General features: G+C 50.3%; 1 protein-coding gene across 4 annotated transcripts; it reads right to left on the bottom strand.

The window, feature by feature from the left end:
- Positions 1-1,445: 1,445 nt before the first annotated feature.
- Positions 1,446-3,279, bottom strand: Polr3k (RNA polymerase III subunit K). Of its 4 annotated transcripts, none has more exons than XM_077685709.1 (3): positions 3,232-3,279; positions 2,681-2,812; positions 1,446-2,225 (listed from the first exon to the last, which is right to left on the bottom strand). In XM_077685709.1, exon 3 carries the CDS (start codon positions 2,126-2,128, stop codon positions 1,802-1,804), a length of 327 nt encoding a protein of 108 aa, XP_077541835.1. In that variant the 5' UTR covers positions 2,129-2,225; positions 2,681-2,812; positions 3,232-3,279; the 3' UTR covers positions 1,446-1,801. The 4 variants fall into 4 exon arrangements, with proteins under 4 accessions (XP_077541835.1, XP_077541837.1, XP_077541836.1 ...); XM_077685711.1 differs by having other exon boundaries at positions 2,681-2,745; positions 3,232-3,278; XM_077685710.1 differs by lacking the exon at positions 3,232-3,279 and adding an exon at positions 3,148-3,170.
- Between the last annotated feature and the right edge of the window lie 9,483 nt (positions 3,280-12,762).

Raw genomic sequence — 12,762 nt, 5'->3', positions numbered from 1 at the left:
GTCAAGACGACTACACTGAGGTCATATTCCGTTTCGATATAGTACAAGCCAGGCACTCTCGGTGCGGTGCAGGAAGTTAATTAAACCCACCGATATCCCGTGGCCCACCCATAAACCGACAAAGAAGGTACCAAACCACCCATATTCACGAAAAGAATGCAGAAAACTTAGCCCATGGAACGTCCGGAGGACACGAAGGGCACTTGCTGGTACCCTGCCGTACTGATACAGCCGGCAGGCCTGTTGGGAATCGGTAAGAACTGTCACTTGTGGTTGGTTCTGGTGAGCAATTGCAGCATGTGCAATCGCGATGGCCTCAGCTGCTGTGGGTGATAAACTACAATAAGATGCTGCTGTGGCCACCTCACCTTGTGGAGTAAGGGCAACAATTGTGGTTATTCGTGATCGGGGGTGCTGTGCAATGTCCGTGTACCGAACTTGATGGTATTCGGAGTATTTTCTGGCCAGATGACAAACGCGAGCTTCTCTGCGGCCCTTGTTGAAAATCGGGTGCATGTGGCGGGGTATGGGGGCTACCCGGATCTTGCACCGTATGATCGGTGGGATCGGGAGAGGGGCGTTGTTGGAATCGGTGGGTTCCCTCCCTATAAGTTGGAGTACTCTCCTGCCTGGTGGTGTTAGGGACAGTCGGTTGAGTTGCGCCGTGTGCTGGGCTTCTAGAAGTTCTGAGAGGGTGTTATGTATGCCGAGTTGTAGCAGTTTCTCGTTGCTGGTGTACGCAGGGAGTCCCAGTGCCGCTTTATATGTCTTGCGTATGAGGGTATCCAATTTGGCTTGAGGGCCAGGAAAGGCGTGGCGTACGTGAGCCTGCTGAGGAGTAGCGCTTCTACGGCGCGGCATGTGTCCTGTTCTTTTATTCCAAAACTTTTGTTGCTGATGTGACGAATGAGGTGGGCGAGCTGGGCTATAGTTGTAAAAAATTTTTTTTTCACATAGTGACTTCCCTGTGCTTATGTTACTGCATTGTCTCAAAAGTGAATGATTAATTATACTGGGACAGCCTTTTTCCTTAAGAGAATTTTTTCTCCCAGTCTTACACAATTGCAGAGGACACCACTATCTGCTCATGTACAAGGACGCAAAAGTGTAGGTGTGCCCCACAGTATTTGCAAGACTTGTTTGCAATTTGACAATACACATTTGGGCCATATTGTTGAGATGTAAAGCTTCATTATTGCTTAGGCAATGCATTCTTCAAAGTCCTCCAGAAGGTCATTGGCAGCCTAACATCAGGCCAGCACATACCCATATTTTCCCTACATCTGTGCCACCAATACCATTTTCCCACTCTGCGAGTTTCCTATGCTTTTGTATAAACCAGATCCTTCCTACAGCTTCACATCTTACACTTGCACAAGTACGTATATGAAAACATGGTTTCCCATCAGGTAGAGAGGGGAAAAGGGAAAGTGTTAAAACACAGAAACAAATACAAGATGCTTTATTACATTGCCTGTTTTTACTGCAATGCTTGGTGCATGGGTACACAAGCAAGCTCAGACCACCCAGAATATATTAACTGAAGCAAGGAATGATGCTCACACTTCATAATATCAAGTCCGCTGAGAATCAGGTAGCTGTATTGAGTGACATCGCACATTTCAGAATTTAGACTTCTCTGGCAATGCGAATTTTCAGGTGTGTTCATCGTGACTTTGCCACCAATACGTTTATTGCAATGCCAGACCTTTACAGCCTGTACGAAGGAGGGAGCATGGCGCTGCTCTGAAGCAAACTATTTTTCGCCCGCAAAAGCACTGACAAGGCGAGCAGCACACAATCACTCCCTCCACTGGTGGCCACACTGCAGGTCGCAGCACTTGTAAAACGTGGTCATAGGCTCATCGGCCGAACGCGTCTGGATCTGCATGAAGTAAGCCCGAGGATGGCTGCACTTGGGGCACTTCTCCTCTGTAGAGTCCACGTTCTCCCAGGCCGCGGCGCCTCCGAGCACGTCGTCGACGTCCTTCAGCCGCGGGTACTTGCGGCTCGAAATCTTCTGCTTGATGTTGTGCACATACGGGCACGTGTTGCACGCAAAGCGGAAGCCGTCCAGGCCCTCCTCGACAAGCAGGATGTTGGAGCACGTGGGGCAGAACAGGAGCATGGCGATGTCGGCGCTTACTTGATGAAAAGCAGGTAGAACCCAGCCAGGACACAGCTCACAGAGACAAAAAAATGCAGACGGGTGCCTATCACCGATGCTGCAAAAGAAAGAAAAAAGTGTCCTCATCACCTTGTTGTGTACGGTGTTACAGCATGTAGTTCAAGCCGCGGTATTAACATTTAGAGAACGCGGTTAACAGTCAAGACTGATGGACTACACACCATTTGTGCTAGCCACAAAACTGCAAGCCGTAGACAAGAGTTGCTCTATCAATAGTTTACGAATACAAAGGACTCAGACACACCACTGGGTGGGATATTGACTTCTCATACGACAAACGCTTCGGCTTTCAAACTTGTGAAGGTGAAGTCGCATTCTTCACGCTAAAAAATAAAATACAAGCACTGAACCAGGCGCCACAGCCAGCAAACAGCACGGCTTAAGACTTCATCCGAACTTCATTAACACCATCTGCAGCTGTCAAGAACAGTCACAATACAGATTCACCCGTATTCGAGAACTAGCTGTAGGAGTGTCTGACGCGGTGCTCACCTTTGTAAAACACACCCCAAAAGCCTTTCTTTTCAGAGAGAAACCACTGCTTCAGCCGAGGCACTCTGCGCATGTAAGCACAGGTGCAGATCACCAACAGTCCGAACACCACCAGGCCATCAAAGGTGTACGCTGCAAGGCACACGCCAAACTTTACCGCTGCCAGCGCAGCAACACAATCGTCGACACACATCAAGCAGCAATAGAAACATGAAAACAGGTAGCGGTGTTCGTGGATGCAGCACCCCACAAGAAGCCACTACAAATAGCGGAAGAGGGCAGGCGATTTTCCAGCAGCGAAAAAAGTCGATCTTTCTGCGCTCAATGAAAGTAATGCCGCGGCATAATTAAAGAGCACTAAAACATTTCCATTGTTACCGATGGTTAAAGCAGCCGCATACGAGCAATGAAGCGAGAGGAGAACGTCAAGCCATGCAGTTCTTTATGCAATCGCACCCCTGTCTCACCTGCCTAGCCAAAACTGTTTCTGCATTTAGGAAAGCAATCTTCCTAAGCCCAATATCTAGATTATTAGAAAAGTAAACACAAACCATTCGTCATCGTCACGGAAACATTCGCACTGCTTCTACCAACGTTACTAGATTATTTTCAGTTGTAAAACTGGGCGGCGCTGCCCGGAACCGCCACCGATCCTTCTCTCTGTGGCGCTGCAGTCGCAACCGGCTCGGCAGCCGGGGCGCTCGCAGGCGGTTTCGCTTATGCTTCTCCCTTCGCGTTCCTAGTTCAGCGCTCGGCAGCGTACGTTTCTTGTGCGTCCGCGGGCGCTTGGGTGGGCGCACGCATCTGGTTATTATTACATTCTCGGAAGCAAATAGCTACAATGAACAGCAGACACAATGACATTTTTTTCGCCCCTTGTGTGGTTCTTCCGGGTCCTTTTTTTGCCGAAGAGCAGTACTCGCAGTAGCCGGCGCATTCAGTGCCGCGGTCTCCGGTGTTTCTCGTTCGCGCGGTCTTTCTCACTAGTGTTGAATGCGCGATGCCGTTCGAATGGCACGTTTTGTGATTTGCCAGCTACTGTATTCCATTGATGCATGTGAGGCTGATGCAGACAATGCCGACCTGCTTTATTCCCGAATGTACCAGTGGCTACAGCAGCAACAATTAAGAGTAACATGGACAGGCACTTCATCTCGGCTTCCAAAGATGCGACGCTTCGCTCGCTATGGATTAAGGCCATCCCGCGTGCGGGTAAGGACAAGGATACCATGTTGGGCTAGTTGGTGGTCAGATACAAAGGAAGGAACAGCGCACATTTTAACGAAGAAGCATTGTGGTGTGTAACTCTGTCCGTCCTTCGTTAAAATGTGCGCTGTTCGAATTCCTTTGTAGCGGATAAGAAGCTTTCGACAAAGTCCAAAGTGTGCGACTGCCATTTTCACGAACAGGACATCGACAAATGGTTCGTACATGCAATGACGTTCTCTCTGAGGAATTCTCTGCGCGCGTCATCAAATCGTATTTGGTGACGTGAATTTCTATTCCAGATTCCTTCAGCGAGGATGTGCCTTGAATGTGCAGGTTAAGTCGGCGCACAACGCGCTAAGCTACTGCAAGCACGCTGGATATTAAAGTTGTAGAGTTCGATTTAAATGAAAAAAAAAAAAAAAACCTTGCATACACGTATCTATTTATTTTTTTCTGTCAACATGCTTTGGTATTAACCGTAAGCAAAAAAGATGAGTTGATTTCTAAATAAAAATGCTTGCATATTTCTATTCATTACTTTGTTTCTCTTAACGAGCCATAATCACCTTAAGCAAAAACGATGTGGAGTTGATTGTAAAAAAAAAAAACGTTGCATATATTTTTCTACTTTGTGTCTGCCGTAAAGTGTGTACTGTAAAAACCAATAGATTGCTGCAAGGAACTTTACGCTTATTGACATGTAGGCTGGTTTAACTTCGTCAGTTAAATGACTCAATAATTCTTTCAATTAGAGATATTTCGCATTTGCAGAAACGTCGCTTCTTAGTGACGTACGTTTGGTAAAGCTAACTGTTGTCAGGGCAAAACATGGAAAAGATACTATTCTAAAAAGGACGTCGAGAAAATTAGGAAGTTTCTTCTTCGAGTGGCCTTAATTACTAGAGCCACAAAGTGACGTAGCTCCAATTGATGGTGACCTTGCTTCTAATTGGCTGGAAATAAAATGAGCGGTTTCATGATTTTTTTATAAAATTCGGAAGAGTCAATCAAAATAAGCTTTAACGGAGGCTTATTCTACGCTACCAGCTCGATTCAGACCGTTCACGCTCGTGGTTGACTGCCAGCGAGCAGCCGACGCAAGCGCGCGCAAACTACGATGCGCTTCGGCTGACCTGTTGAAGAAAGCAAAGTAATGAGCCGTAACTAACGGCTTTTACGCCCCACATTAAGCGATCCTGAGCAGCTACTGGAAAGTACTCTGGTCTAGATGTAGTCTGGACGCGGATAACTTGGCGGGTAGCGGGTAGTCTTTAATATTATCGCGCGCTAACGTCATGAAAAGGCCGAAGAGGCATTGGGAGAGGCGCCGTTGCACGCGACGAGCAGCGGCCGGGTAGAGCAAAATGCGGCGGCCCCGCCCTCTCGCGGCACGCCGAGAAACGGAGACACCGGCGATGCACGGCGCATGGGGAGAGTTTTACAACTGAACCTATCTAGTAACGTTGGCTTCTACCAACTCTATGGCTTCTACCACCAGCATCGAACACGAAAGCAGTTGGATGCGTCTATGGCTCTTTGTGGCTTGCAATGCTTAAGTTTAATTTGGCAATCATAACGTCCGCACACTTTTTTTTTGTTTCAGAACAAGGAATTGTAAGCTTTTCTAACTCTGCATATTTAAAATAATGTCAAAATTATACTTCTTACAGCAACAAAAACGCTCGAGGGGGGGGGGGGCAGCACATATCCTGGTGGCTGGAGTTGCACTTCCGCGAGTGATTCAGAGTTTTCCATACGGGTTACAACATGGTTACAACCATGGGTTACAAGCGCTTGCCTCATGGAGGAAAGATGGCTTGCCTAAACTATGGTGAACCAACATAGCTATTCAGATCATATCAACATTCAAAATTTATTCATTTTTACGTTTTCTTGCTTAGCATTTCTGAATAACAGCTGCGTCGAAAATTCCGGTATTTGACCGACTACCGCCGGTAGCTGCGCTAGATAGCAAGCTGGTGCGCGTGATGATGATGATGATTGTTGTGGCCAGAAACCCTTTGTATCGGGCGGACACCGAAATGTCCAAGCCAGGTGGAAAGTTAACAAAATACATATAAAAAGAAAAAAAAACCGGCTGAATGCCTAAAGTCATTGCACCGTCCCCACCAGCGAGAAAGCTAAAGGTAGCAGTTTTCCTGCAGTCTTGTGCATATGGTACACTGCATGCGTATGTACGTCCACTGCACTGTCACCATTCACTGCAGTTCACTCGTGCGTTCACTGCACCGTCACCACAGCCGCACCCAGCCGAACCGATCGCTGCCAGAGTTGCAGTCGCTCTTTCGTCGTGTGTACGTCCATGGCATTGTCGACGCCGTCCTCGAACCCTAGCGCCTGTTGTATAGTGGCGTTGACTCTGGCGGGTGGGCGTCATAGGTCGGCGTACTCACTCGTGAGTACACTCATTTGTACTCATTTGTACTCAAACTCACGAGTGAGTACGATGATGAGTGAGTACACACCCAGAAAAAAAAGTGAGTATGATGACGAGTGAGTACAGGGGTAAGTCCACTACTCGTGAGTACAGTACTCATGAGTACACTACTCATGAGTATGAGTACTCATGAGTACAGCATTCATGAGTATGAGTACTCATGAGTTTGAGTACTAATGAGTATGAGTACTCATGAGTACACAGTACTCGTGAATACACAGTACTCATGAGTACACAGTACTCATGAGTACAATACTCATGAATACTGGTTTTGCGAGCGCTTGCACTCTTGAGTATGTGCACTCGTGAGTACAGTACTGCAAACAGGTTTTATCACGAGCTCGAGTTTGGACGCGCGTGTACGAGTCCCAAACATTAGCAGTGCCGCTGTGCAGCTTTGGATGGCGAAATTAGACAACGAAAACTGCACCTCCCCCCTTTCCCGGTCCCTGTTTGGCGCTGTAAGCGTTTCATGGTGGTCGCTTGCAAAGGGGTCACGGTGAAGAGGGAAAAACGAGGGGGTGAGGGCCCGGCGGGAAACGCGGCCGCAGTTGCTCTTCTCCTACGGCACTTGTTGACTGCCGCAGTTATTTTTGTTGACGCGGCCTGTGAACGCGTGGCGGCTTCATTGCGCGTGCTCCCTTCCAGTTGTTTTAGGGGAGAGGCGGTGGAGGCTGCTAACAATGCACGCACTAGGCGTACTGAAATCCATCTTTTTCGGTTTTCAGAAGTTTCCGTAGACGCATGTCGCGCTGTGTAGTCGCTTTGTGAGCCGAACCGCTCATTTCATCAGTCGCAGTTAATTTACGTAACTCGCGTCAAACCGACTACGTGGTTTGTAACGTTTGTCTCACCGAAATTGTCCGCACCATTTCGCTGTGAGTATTCAAGCGAAAATTTGGCTGATGTACGTGCGCCCATATGGTTTTATTAGGCTCCCGTTTTGAAACATTTTGCTCAGGTTCGCTAGTAATATGGTCTCGTGTAGTGCCATTTAAAAGTGAGCATATAGCTCCAGCGTACAGGAGCGGCGGTGGAATTTGCCCCAGCAATGCAAATAAAATATCCGAGTACACCTCGGCACGTTTGTGAGTTGTGAATCAGACATCATAATATCTAGTTGAAGGCGTGCGACGCCTTGTTTAGCCTCACATATTTTGTCGAAGAGCTCTGGCATCTTGCCGCTGGAGGAGCGTTTTGCTTTCGAACGGCTTTACTTTCGAGTGGCCACCCCCTTCACCGCTTCTTGTTTATGCCACTGTTTAATGACGACGCTGACGATGATGGTGAATTTCAGTGGTTGTTATTCCCCTACCTTCACTACTGTTTACAGGCGGGCGCCCACCCCTCGCTAGCAGCTACTGTCGAGTTTAAGCTCGCACTGTGGGAGGCCTCGTGAAGGAATCATTTTGAAGTGATGAACGCCAACGCCAGACGCCGGGATTGTCGCTTAAGCTCACGTCTTGGAACATCTCGTAAAACACGTGGATTGCACATAACGACGCCACCGCTATTTTTGATCGATCGCTGTCAGCTTCATCCGCACTGCTCGAGATAAGAGCTGCAGATTTCCAACGGTGCAACCAAACCAACACGGCAATACAGTGACGTCAGTGCAAGCTACCACGCCTCCGAAAAACGCGTCTGCAAACTTTGTTCTCGAGTGCACGAAGAACGGCTGGAACGGCTGCCAAGCACCGGCAGCAACTGGGTGCCCTGCGGCCCTCGACTGCCAGCGATACCCTCTCCACGCTCCCCCCTCCCGAACGCACACACGCACAGTGTTGGGACTGGGCCATTCCTGCTCAGTCACCACTGTTGCGACGTTGCCCTGCTCAGTCCGCCATCGACGCGGCGCAGAGCAGAGCGATGAAGTTGTCGAGCCGACAGTGATTTTAAGCTGTTACATGGCTCGCACAAAGGCGATAGCACTTCTCAACTCAGTGCCTCCAATGAAATGCCGCTGCACAGCCGCTGCTTCAGGGCTGGTTTTATACCCCCGGGGTTCCACCGCAGCCGCGTGCAGTTCGAATCTTTCCAATCAGGACTATCACTGGCCGCAGTTTGAAAGCGAAGTGATTGCGTCAGCCGAGCCACGACAAGAAAGGGAAGGCGACTCAGCGGCGCCGTCTCCAGGGTCTACTCGCTGCATGACTTTTTCGAGCTGGTCGTCCCAGGCATGATTGGTGCGGCCGTCTCGATGGGAAAAGGAGAGTAGACTCGGCGACGCTGTGTGCCGCCAAGTCGCGGCACGTCTGCCGCGAGCTGTTTGACCGAGGCGCGAATCGGGCCCACCGTCGGCGCATCAACAGGTGCAGCAAATTTGTGTCGGGCGCTCTGGTTAACCGCACACACACGCACACAAAAATTAGTGATTCAGGTCAGACCCGTGGGGGTTTTGACCGTGCTGTTAACGGAAATAGACACAACGACGCGTACCGCCCCTGTCCCGTCCCTTACTCGCGGCGGGACCTCCCTCTTTGGCTTTTCGCGCGGTAGCCGGTTTTCGTCTTTCTGTTTATCTGTTACTTTGCGGGCTGGCGGCGCTTGCGAGGGGTACGGTTGCGCAATGTTCGCAGAATGTGGAACAGTGGCGGCAGCGTCCCTTTCCAGCTGGTTTTAAAGACGATAGCCTTTCTTTGGCCACTTGAGCGCGACAATGTTGGCCTGTCAGTCTGTCTGTCTGTGTCTGTCATAAAGATAATTTATTATTGCAACTTAATATCACGCCCCGCTGTATACATGGGAGCTACTGGGGTCACCGTTAAGTAGCTTTATGTACATAATGTGCCCTCTCTACAACTGGCCAGCCGCCCCTCGATTCAGCCGCTCGGCCAAAAGTTAAAAGAATCCCTAATCGAGGGCTTCATATTAGCAAAATATTTTCTCGTTACTAAGGCTGGGACCATGCTTCCTATTTATCAGCTTTTTTCAACAAAAATGAAACATTAGGGATATTTGAACCCAGACATAAATACGAAAGTGATATGAAAGTGAAAGTCTCAGGCTACAACCCCGCGCTCTTCGAAGACACGTGGAGTCTCGGGAGTTCTTATTTACAGACATGAATTATACACGGAACCATAGCCATAGAAGCTTGGCTAACAGCCGTGCGCTTTTTGACGCTACCGGCGTCGACAGCGCATTATTTATATGTACAGTGGAGCACACAACGATTAAAACGTTGCCGCGCTTTCGAGCTATTACGGGAACTGTACGTCATGAAAGCAAGAAAAAAAAAAAATAAACACCAGAGCACGGCGTCAGAAATGCATCTGAAGGGCGATTTTGTTTTTCCCTCTTCGCTGAGCCCCCTCGCTGGCGCGCCGGCTCCGGGAGCGCGAGCGTGAAAGTAAAAAGAAAGAGTGTGCAACCGGCGGCACAAGGCGGCGAAAAATCCGCTTTTTTGTTTGTTTGTTTTGCTGACCTCAGTTAACCCACGCCATCGACCAATGAGAGGCACCCCATTGCCTGTTGCCCTCAGCTCCTTTCCTGGCACCGTGATAGCATCCCTGGAGAGAAAGAAAGAAGCGACGCGCCACCCTGACGCCTTTCCCTGTGTCCCGATACACACGACGCACCGAGTCCGCGGTCCAATCGGTCACGTGATGAGACGTCACGGTCCGCCTCGGTCTGATACAAAGCAGAGCGCATCCACACGGCGGCCCAGCTGAGCGGACCGCGAATGGCCGACCGTCTGACAAGCCAGAAGGTTGAACACAGGCGCCGTTTGGCCGCGACAACATGTTGTAACGCACAAGCCTGCACGAAACCTTTCATCCCGATAATAACGGCCACCCGCATGCAAGCCGGGCTGGCGTGCTCACGCAGCCGCCGCCGTCGTTCGCATGAAGGCGACACGACAAGCGACGACGGCGGGGCTATCCGGGCTGCATACGGCTCGTCACCGCTCGCTGGAACCGAACTCTTCCCTAAATTGAGGTCCACATGCGTGAAACAAAGTGATAATTATAGCTAACATCGCACTAGTAAGAGTCATAGGACTCGCAAGAAAAAGCGCGAATACAGTATGCGTCGCGATTGTAAGCCTAGCCCGCCGCTTATCCAACCGCGGGTGATTGACAGGCTCCTTCGAGCGCTTCGAAACAGCCGCGCTGCACGCGCTGTTCTCTATTGGCGCAACTGGATGCGGCTCCGCCCACGCGACGCGGCCGCTGTGAGACCACGCTGATTGATGTCGCGGTCCGCCGTCGAGACTGCGGACCGAAAAGCCTCGGCGAATATTTGGACCGCGAAGGCCGCGATCCTGCACGGTTCAACGGCGGTCCGCGCGAACTGGTGACGTCCTATCACGTGATGCGCGGACCGCGGTCCAAATAATCGTTTTGGTCCGTCGTGTGGATCGGCGAACACGCAAGCCTTAGCCAAGAGGCAAACACATCACGGAGGGAGTACTTGTGGCGGTTGCGCCGTGAAACTTGCAACTTCGCGCTGCGTAGCGCGATTCCTCTTTCGCCCGTTCCTCTTTCGTGCTGTCCCGGCGCCGGTCCACGCAACCAACGACATCGCATCCGGATTTTTAGATATGGCCCCGACAAGCGAGCAAGACGCACGGCGCCCGAAATGCACCATACGTGCCGAACGACCGCACACCAATTATAGGGGAGTTTCCTAGATAAAACGAGACGCACAGCGCACGAAATGCACCAGAGGTGACGAACGACATCCAACTTGAACCAGTCGAGCTGACCACGGCGAACGAAATGCACAGCGCACGGAACGCCGCCAAGCCAGCACACACGGAAAAAACTGCTATTCGCGACATCCTCCGCTCGCGCTGCTGCTATCCCGACTTGACCAGCGAATGTTACAACCTCAGAAATCACGTGGCCATAAGCAACAAAAGACCCAGCGCACGCGGTTCAACCCTACCGGAACGTACGAGCTCTCCGACACCCGCTGCTCCAGCCCGAGTCCAGCGGACGAACGACATAACACTCGTGCAGGTAGGTCCGTCAACGAGCAATGACACGGCCAGCGCATGCGGCATGTCCGAGCCAGAACAAACAAGACCCCCCGGCATCCGCGCTCCGACCGAGACTCACACGATAAACACTATTTCGTACAAGAGGACGCAACCGCGAGCAAGCGGACTCGGGACGAACGGAGCCTGCTTGTAAGGGTGAGATAGCGATTATAGCATTCTCGAAACAACGGGCAAAAGACGAGGGCTTGAGCGACGACACGGACACAGCAAAAACGACAACGAATGAACCCGATCCACACGAAGGCATCGAATGCCCTAACAATGAAGTCACGCTTGCGACGCCAAGGAATGTGGGACCGAACGGACGGCACGAACTACGCCCGCTTCCCCACCACAACGGTTTCACTTCCGAAACAACCACGGCAACTGCGAGAACGGAGCCGCAAAGACTTGGACCGATCAGCCATGCCGCCCTACGAAAACGCCACGCTACCGCACAATAAACGAAAAGCCAATTGGCTCCCGCACCATACGCAACGCACACGTCAATTCAAGCAACGTCCTCAACACGCCGAACTATGCCATCCCTACAAAGCGCAGCTCGCCACCGGACAAACCGGACGTCTACGCCCCCACATGCATCAAGCACGCGACGAGCTACACGAACACAATCGCCGACGGAAGCGGCGCGACTAACGCAATGCCGTAAACACTGTCAAGTTCAGGTCTGAGGAATGGAATCCCACGGCACACACACAATAAAAGAAAGCAGATTTGAAATTCACCGAAGCTCAACGAGACGAACACCCTCCTAACGAAGTTTCTAGTATCCGGAACAACAAAAACAAACGCCAGCATCGAGCATCTGTGAATAAGCGGACAGTGATCTGGATACGAACGGACGTTAATCTACGGAAACGCTTCATTGTGCCTGGGGGCAGGCACAATTCGGATTTGGAGCGCGATTAGGAGAGTATCAGCGCGCCCGCAAACGAAAACGGACGACAAAAGATGCCACCCGAAGACACGCAGAAAACCGCAGTTTACGGCCACGGCCGCACCGACAAGCCCCGAGCTCCCCTGAGCCCGATCCTGTGTTTTTCTAATCAATTATACATTTTATTTTTTTTCTATTTAGTCTTTCATTCGAGATACGACCTAGCTAACAGTGCATATAAGTTGATTATTCGTGCGTAATACAAATTGAGTACTCATGAGTACTACTCATTCTGTACTCATGAGTGCAGAATGAGTAGTACTCATGATTGCACAATGAGTAGTACTCATGATTGCAGAATGAGTAGTACTCATGATTGCAGAATGAGTAGTACTCATGAGTACAGATTGAGTACTCATGAGTACAGAGTGAGTACTCATGAGTACAGATTGAGTACGAATACTCGTGAGGACAAATGAGTTTGAGTACAAGTGAGTATGATTACAAATGAGTATTTGATGAGTGAGTAC

Source organism: Haemaphysalis longicornis, unplaced genomic scaffold, assembly GCF_048455015.1.
Source record: "Haemaphysalis longicornis isolate Haplotype H1 unplaced genomic scaffold, Haemaphysalis longicornis Haplotype H1 scaffold_9, whole genome shotgun sequence".
Classification (NCBI taxonomy): Eukaryota; Metazoa; Arthropoda; class Arachnida; order Ixodida; family Ixodidae; genus Haemaphysalis; species Haemaphysalis longicornis.
The sequence above is the reverse complement of the archived record's forward strand: the minus strand, read 5'-3'. Positions and strand labels throughout refer to the sequence as shown.

What these genes read in the sequence shown, in the direction of transcription:
- Polr3k (XM_077685709.1), bottom strand. Translation starts at nt 2,128, where the DNA reads ATGCTCCTGTTCTGCCCCACGTGCTCCAACATCCTGCTTGTCGAGGAG.